Source organism: Octodon degus, unplaced genomic scaffold (assembly GCF_000260255.1).
Source record: "Octodon degus isolate 3935 unplaced genomic scaffold, OctDeg1.0 scaffold00091, whole genome shotgun sequence".
In the NCBI taxonomy this organism is placed as follows: Eukaryota; Metazoa; Chordata; class Mammalia; order Rodentia; family Octodontidae; genus Octodon; species Octodon degus.
In genome coordinates this window covers 5,820,399-5,828,369 of record NW_004524667.1, presented here as the reverse complement: position 1 = coordinate 5,828,369, position 7,971 = coordinate 5,820,399, and the positions used below count along the sequence as shown (strand labels likewise).

Below are 7,971 nucleotides of genomic sequence, written 5' to 3'. Positions count from 1 at the left end.
TGATCCACTGGGATTATGGGTGTGAGTGCTGCTGGGATTACGGGTGTGAGTGCTATACCCGCCCTGGGGTGGATAGCCTGCATGCAACTTAAGGGAGACAGGCTTCCTCTCTGCAGCCATTAGTGCTCTTACTCCTCCCTTTTGCTCTTGCTGTTTTGTTGCTTTCTGCCGCCACGAACTGCTGCCCTCTGCCATGTGCCACTCTGCCCCGGAGCCAGCTGAGTATAGACTGAAACCTCCAATAACCGTGAGCTAAATAAACCCTTCCTTCCTTCATTTTGGATGTCGGGTATTTGTCCCAGCATCGAGGGAAGAGTAACTGAGACAGGCCCCTTTTTCAAAACTTCAGTCTGTGCCAGTTGGACGTCCAGGAAGCCCCTGGGGCTGCCTCTGCTGAGGCTTCCGGGATGGCAGTGACACATACCCATGCTGAAGTCACACCTGGAGAGTTCCACAAGTGCAGACTCCGGGGCAGCCTTACACGTGTGGCCAGGAGCAGTCACGTCAGTCAAGATCAGGAGGAACGCGTGTGCGACAGAATGGCTAAGTTCACGTCTCCAAAACAGGTATGTTTTAAACACCCTTTATTTCAAGAAATATTGCTTCTAGGCTTTCCTGAAGCCAGAATTGTTCTATAAAAGTATCACAGAGTATTATACAGGATTAAAAACACAGTATATGTCCTAATATCTTGAAATCTTTTTACAAAGCACATCATTCATGACCATAAATATGTTTATTCTGTCATTCAGCCAATGACACACACATCTGATAAATGCCAATTTTAACATATGTACACAGTCTATGATAGAAGACTTAAGAGTAACCAAAGGTACAACTATAACATATTAAATTTTCTTTAAAAGAGTTTATCTTAAACAGTTAATGATAACATAACTTATCTAAATGTTTGAGTTTCTAAAAATAAAACCACTGTTAAGAGAAACAAAAATTCTCGAGAAATTGAACTGGGTACTGCTGATTTTCAATGAGGTAATCCTTTTGCTGGTATTGAAAAATCTAATACAAAACCAGAATATTGGCAAGAATAGATTTTAACAGCAATTTTGAACTATGTCTTTAAAAGCTCAACTTGGAGAAAGTCCTAAAATATTCATACACCAATGTTACAAAATTAATCTCCTTTATGACATGTTTAAATTATGGAATATTCACGATTTCAGTTAATTGAAAAAGTTCCTCATATAAATTTAAAACTACACATATTTTCTCAACACTTAAGCTTATTAATCAGGCCAAGAAAACAAAATAATTGTGAAAGCACAAGATTTTTCTTCTGTCATGAAAATACTTGAAATTTTGCAATCGTAAGCATAGGTGAACAACTTGAGGCTAGGCACAGAGATAGCAGGCAATGTTTGTCTTATTTGTGTGACTTTTTATTTATTTTTACCACCAACATTATTAGCCATGCCTTTCTGCTAATCAATCTTAGCAAGTCAAGGTAAAACACATGCAATATGTTCCGGCAAAAGTGCGTGTTAAACAATATGTGCTCCATACTGTGTGTCATCCTTAGGGGTCTATTTTACTTTGTCACACTGAAAGCAAACAGTGTGACCGTGATAAGCCTGTTAATAACAATAATATAATAAGAATGTTAAACAAATAGACATGGCATGCCAATCTCAAGGTGCAAAATCACTGAACCAGAAATGATGACATTGAAAAATTCCAGTGGTTAAAAATGAATCCGAACGTCATTATGCAGGCAGTCAAAGCGTGCTGACAAGCTCACCAAGGCTGTCAAGTTTTAGAAACCAAGAAAGGCACAATTCGAGCCATTTTTGACTGGATAACATCTCCATATGCATGCCCCTGCAATGTCCAAAAGATTAATACTGTTTTAGTCTCAAAAACAAAACAGAAAGAAAGCCCAACCATTCTCTTTGTTCTTTTGAACAGTGAGTTACGAGGACGCGTTGCTGGGCACCCACCACCTGCCCACATGGCACGTGCTGCATGAATGGACCCACAGCAGCCCGGAATGCTGGTAGCCAGGAGGATCGCTGTTCTTAGTTTGCTAATACAAAGTTAAAGAGAAATACTGTGTTTAGGATAAGGTAACAGCTTCATCTAATCAGAGGAGAGTGGGGGAGGCACGGCCTTCTGCACGCCTCAAGCACTCCTTGGGTTGCTCTGCTCTACCTTGGTAGACATCCTCCATCCTCTCCACTCGGCTGGAATGCGCTGAGCATCCGATGGAGGAAGCTTCCATCAGAATGCACGGGAAGACACAGCTCATCTTCAAAGACATCCTCTCCGGGACCACCAGCCCGGGGAGGCTCTTTCTGATGGTTGTCAGTGGGCTGCAGCCGGGGGCGGGGCTGGAGCCCCAGCTGTTATGCCACTACCACTGAAGCTGCCTTCAGTGCGATCGATCTCTTCCTGCCCCGTCCGTTTCTCAGTTTTACCATTTCTCCAGTGTTCAGAATTCAGATGATTCACTTCTGGAATGTCATTGTCCCGTTCAAGTGTATTCTCTGGACGTCATGTTGGTCGGTTCAAAAGAAGGGGTCCAGGGTCAGCTGGCAAGGTCCAATGAAGAGCTTCCCTGCCTGTCTGACTTGGGGCTCCATCTGACTCTGCGGAGGGCATGTCCACTGGCACTGCGTGCTCCGCAGAGACAACCAGGGGCCCATCACTCTGAGCAGGCTCAGTCTTTCTTGCTTGCTTTTGCTCAGAGTGACTGTTCAGCAGTGCAAATACTCTATCTACATCCTTCAAGTAATGAGTCCAGTCAAACAGACTAAGTCCATGGTTGTGCCTGCACGTAGAGCCGCTTGCATTCATGCTGTCTAACTGGCAGGCCTTGCCAGTTGGTGTCTGTAGCAGTCTGGACAGACTAACCTTCCCATCCATCCCATAGCTGTCCTCTGTGAGGAGAAAGAAAAGGGGCACATTAGGGCAGAGATGTTTCTCACCCAACTCTAAGCAACTTATGCTGGTTTTACAGAACAAATCAATTCAAACTGTCACACTCAAAAGTATTTCTGCCCAGCAATCTGTTATTAAACTGTGACGTTAGAATACAAAGGTGATTGATTGACAATAAAAAACTTTCTAAAAATCATGTAAGGGAAAACTTCTATGTGCAAACACATCTGGTCTCGGAAGTGGTACTGTCCCACCCACCCAGGGATTTGGGGTGCAGTCCTGTCATTCAGTAATCAGGAGAGTGTAACAGTGAGTCTTGGACCCTCATCTGCCAAATGCAGAAATAGTTGTGACAAAACCAGTATTAACTGGAGGGTTGCTGGGTGATCAATGGATTTCAAAGCATTTTAGTGTAATCAGCAATGTTTAGAGTAACATTGTAATTTTTATTATATATTCTCTGGCACTCAGCATAAAAACAATGAATGCAAGTATGTGCCTCAAATGCTTAGATTTTTTTTTTTTTGTCCTAGAAGTTCTATATTCTAGATAAACCCATGCTGCAGTAAATCAACATTTGAGTAATCTTCATCTGTGCAAAGAACACAGAGCCTTTTTCCCCCCAGAGCTACAGCCACCACCAGGATGACTGATGTTCCGAAGAAAGCAACTCTTTTTCTTGTGTGCCAAGAACCTTTTAGAAAGAGGCAAATTAGATCAGTGTGGTGCAGTGCCCACAACGCAATATAGAGCAGCCAGGACAGATAGCAAAACTGCAAGATCCATACCTTCTGTGTAATTAGAACAGCGAGTCCTACCACTTTTAGATCACCTGTAAATAAAATGTAAGGGAGCACCAAGTCCCTGCAGGGGCATATGTTGCACTCTGGACATGGGCCCTGGGAAGCCAGTTTGAAAAAGAGAAAGGAGGAAGGAGCCAAACAAAGATTGCTTTCAAGCCATCGCTGGAAAGAATGTAAGCTTCAGGTATAACTTCCTGTCTGAACCCCTGGAGTGACTGCACTGATGGGGGGTGGTGGGGTGGGGGACCTGGAGTGTAGAGGGGCGCAGGTGGCTGGCTTTTCAGGATACTGCTTCAGAAAAAAAGGGCACAAAGCAGGGCAGAGGTGTCTTTGGGGCTGGAGGGCAGAAATGAGAGGACTCATGACTTCACTACTTCCACCCCAAGTAAACAGTAAAGAGCAACTACACTGTTATAGACAAGAGCCTTCTTTGACTAGAGATCTTGTAAGTATTCCAATCCATGAAATGAAAGCAGTTTCGATTCACAAAAAATAACAGAAAATAGAATACGAGAATTTTTCTTGAAAATCAATCTCACAAAAACTTTTCTGCCTAAATAAATCATAAACCATAAAGAACACTATAACACATCAGGGCTGAGTAAAGCAGATGTGATTTATCAAACATCAGAGGGCACAAGCACTGTGTTAGGTTAGAAATTAGACGTAAAATTAAGAGACACAGGAGGTTAAATATTGCATGGCTTCTCTCTTATGAGAAACCTAAAATATCAATAGCTGAATGAGCAAAATAAGAATGAGATGGCAGACTCTGGAAGTGGGAAGGGGACCTGAGGGTGAAGGGAGTGTGGAGGGGGGCAAGGAAATGGTCAGGACGAGTTGAGCATATGGATCCCTCCCTTGACATGAACACACTTACTGTGTATCTCAAGCATATGTCCCTAAAGACAGAAGTAAAGTATCTGTCCTTGAAATACCAAAGTGACAGGGAGATAGTGGGAAACATGCAGAATGCAGGGGACACTGCCCATTCGCTCTTCTGGAGTGATTCTCTACAGGATTTGTTTGTTTGAGGTTTGTTCCATCAAGGAAGCACTGGCGAAAGGTCAGCAAAAGGATTGATGGTGAGCACTTAATATAGGAGAAACATGTAGGGGAAGCATGAGAAAAATACTGTAATCATTGTGGAGGACAAGGGAGAAACACTGCAGCTAGATGGAAGGAGAAGTAGAATAGATGGAAGAGAATGAGCCCACTGGGTATGGTTCAGGTGGGCATTGGTACTCAAATGATCCCGCTAGACATGGCTGATGAAAAAGTACAGTTAAATGAGAAAACAGAGACCAGGGCTTAAAAAGGTATAAGCACTGAGGCAACCCGATGGACCAAAAGAAAGTCCTGACCAAAGCCCAAAAGAAAAAAGAGCAAGCACTGTTATAAAGAACAAATGGTAGAATATGAAAAAAGAAACACAAGGGTCAACCACTCTGACACAGCAAATAGATTAAAATAAATTCTATTATTGGAACCACCAGTGGGCCTTTGGTGCCCCCCTCATGGTGGCCATGTACATCCATGAAATGAGTGGACGAGGTACAGGCCCCGGAAGGCAGAGGTGGCCAGAGTACAGAACTCTTCTTGCACCCTACAAGGCACAGAAAGCCACCAAGGACTGCTCCATCTGCCAATGAGAGAAGCAAAGACTGAGACCATTATGGGGTGACTTCCTTGGGCATGGACCTCCTTCCTAGCTGGCCACTATTCTCTGCTAGATCCACGGGGCTCTAAGGGGCCCTCAGGGATAGCCCTGCTGCACTGGGCTTCGCCTACCCAGTGGCGGATGCAAATGTCCAAAATACTGAAGGATCCCAAGAGAGGTTGCAAACAACATTGACTATTGAGTTACAGTTCTTCAGATAAAAGGACACATTCTTCAGCAGCCCAGAGTGTGCAACAGTGGGCAAAGAGATTCTACATTAAATAGATGTGTTGGGCCAGGGAGATAGCTCAGCAGTCTAAGTGCCTGCCTGGCAAGCACAAGGACCCTGGTTCAATCCTTGGTACACATTGCTGTGCCAGCCACTGAGTCCAGGCATGGTGGCACATGCCTGTAATGCCATTGTTGGGGAGGCTGAAAACAGGAGCATCACTATGAGTCTGAGCTGCATAGCAAGACCCTGTACCAAATACATAAATCAAAAATAAATAGATGGACATGTCATGCTGCACAACATCCTTCAGTAGGGAGCTGGACTGGGAAGTGAAACACTTGCTGTCCATAGCTGGGAGAGAAGGGCAAGAAGAGCTGCCTCAAGCACTTCCCACTCTCAGAAGGGTGGAGCAAGGGCTGCCAGGTGCCTTTCTCTGTGTAGCAGGTGTGGGCAGAAGCTGGAGAGGAGGATGCTGATGCAGGTGTGCGGGGCTCGGCACACAGCTGACATATAACTACTTAGATATCTTAGACATATAACTACTTAGGTAACTGCTCAGCTAAAGAGCTTCTTTGGAATCGACCCAATAAAGATAGAAAGCTTAAACAGAACCATTTCTGTGGCAGAGATGGAGGAGTGGGGTTTACTTAACCACACAGGAACAGCAGGCCCATATAGTGTCATGGGAGAACTGCACCAAACCTCCAGCATCCTGATGTTGGAAAACTATTCTAGAACATAGAAAAATCGAAGTAAGCTTCCAAACTCTTGTGAAGCAAGTATAGCATTGATAGGTAGGAGGCAGAATTGGAGACCTCCTTACCCTCGGAGACACCCTTGTCCAAATCCCAGAGCTGTGATACTACATGATGTGGCAAGACACTTTGCAGTCTCAAAGTTACGGATATTTTTTTTAAGTCAGAGATTTGCTATATGGCTCACATAGGCCTGCAACCTGTGGTCCTCTTGCCCCAGGCTCCCAAGTGCTCAGACTGTGGGCATACCCCATCATGCCTTGTGAGTTATGGATCCTTTAATGGGGAGTATCCAGATCATCACATGGGTTCTTATAAAGGGAAGGGGAAGCTAGGTGGGGAAGAAAGAGAGAGAGAGAGAGAGAGAGAGAGAGAGAGAGAGAGAGAGAGAGAGAGAGAGAAAAGATAAAAGAAAAAAATGGGAGACAAAAAAATAATATGGAAAATAAAAATATATTTTAAAAAAAGGAGAAAAAAGGAGTAAGAAAAATAAGAAATGACTTCAAGAATAATCTGTTTTTTCTCTGTATTTTTTGAATGAAGGTTTCCTTCTAGGACCTGTAGTTTTGAAGCCAGCTGGTCTTGGTTTTCTCTACCTAGCCTTGTAGTCTGTGAGTTTGTGATGTGCCTGCCCTGACACGTAGGCCTCTCTGTTTAACCCAGGCTGTGGCAGGGTCCACCTGTGGGGGTGTCCTAGCTCACACTGGTGGACAGTGAAGTCAATCAGATCCCAGGTCTGTGCTGGGTGTGGGCAGCAGGGCAAGGGTTCAAGTGCTTAACTGTACCAGGAACTTTCAGACCCAGCTGTTTCTAAGCACAACTCAGCTGGACTTAACTTCTTACTGCAAGGGTTAGAGCCCATGTTCTTTTTCTTTTTTTTTTTTTAGTAGTTGGTACAGGGTCACACTACATACCTCTGACTCATAGTGACCCTCCTGTTTTCAGTCTCCCCAGTGCTGGAATTATAGGCATTGCTACGATGCCAGGTCTCAGTGGCCAGCTCAGGAGACCTGGGAGTGGGGCTGGGGATCGAACCCAGATCTCTGTTCTTGCCTAAGCAGGCGCTTAGTCCACTGAGCTATCTCATCAGCCCTAGAGCCCATGTTCTTTCTGACCTGAGTTTAAACTTCTCAGGGTGTCACTTTCTAGCCCACTCTCTGTCCATGGCTATCTCCCATGGCCATCTCTCACCCAGTCACTGTGGGAAGGTAACCCTGGGAGCCCGGGTATGAAGTTGGTGTTTAGTTGTTCTAAGTCCCCAATTTAAACAAAGTGCTCACCTTGCTTCTGGGAGCCCAGTACTGTTCTCCACAAGCTGCTAATCTTTCCTGTCAGTTCCTTCCCAAGTCCTGGTGATCTGCTTCTCTTTTTTCTTTGACAAGTTGTCACTTTCAGTGTCTGGGTTCTTAATCTTGCAGAAGCTGGATTTTGCTACCAATTACCACTCCACCATTTTATTTCTTCCCTATAGTCTCCCCTCCCCTTTGGCAGAACTGGGGATCAAACTCAGGCCCTTGCGCCTGCCAGGGAGGTGCTTATACCACTGAGCCATCTCCCTGAGCCCCTTCTCTATAGTCTTAAAGGAGAATATAATATAATATAATATAATATAATATAATATAA

The 7,971-nt window shown here is 44.4% G+C and overlaps 1 protein-coding gene across 1 annotated transcript in view; it reads right to left on the bottom strand.

Moving 5' to 3' along the window:
- Window positions 1–576: 576 nt before the first annotated feature.
- Sulf1 (sulfatase 1) overlaps window positions 577–7,971 on the bottom strand; it is a 165,372-nt gene continuing 157,977 nt past the window's right edge. Inside the window, exon 22 of the mRNA XM_023722391.1 lies at window positions 577–2,897. Within this exon, the coding sequence (XP_023578159.1) occupies window positions 2,867–2,897 (31 nt within the window). The 3' untranslated portion in view covers window positions 577–2,866. The remainder of the gene's footprint in view (window positions 2,898–7,971) is intronic.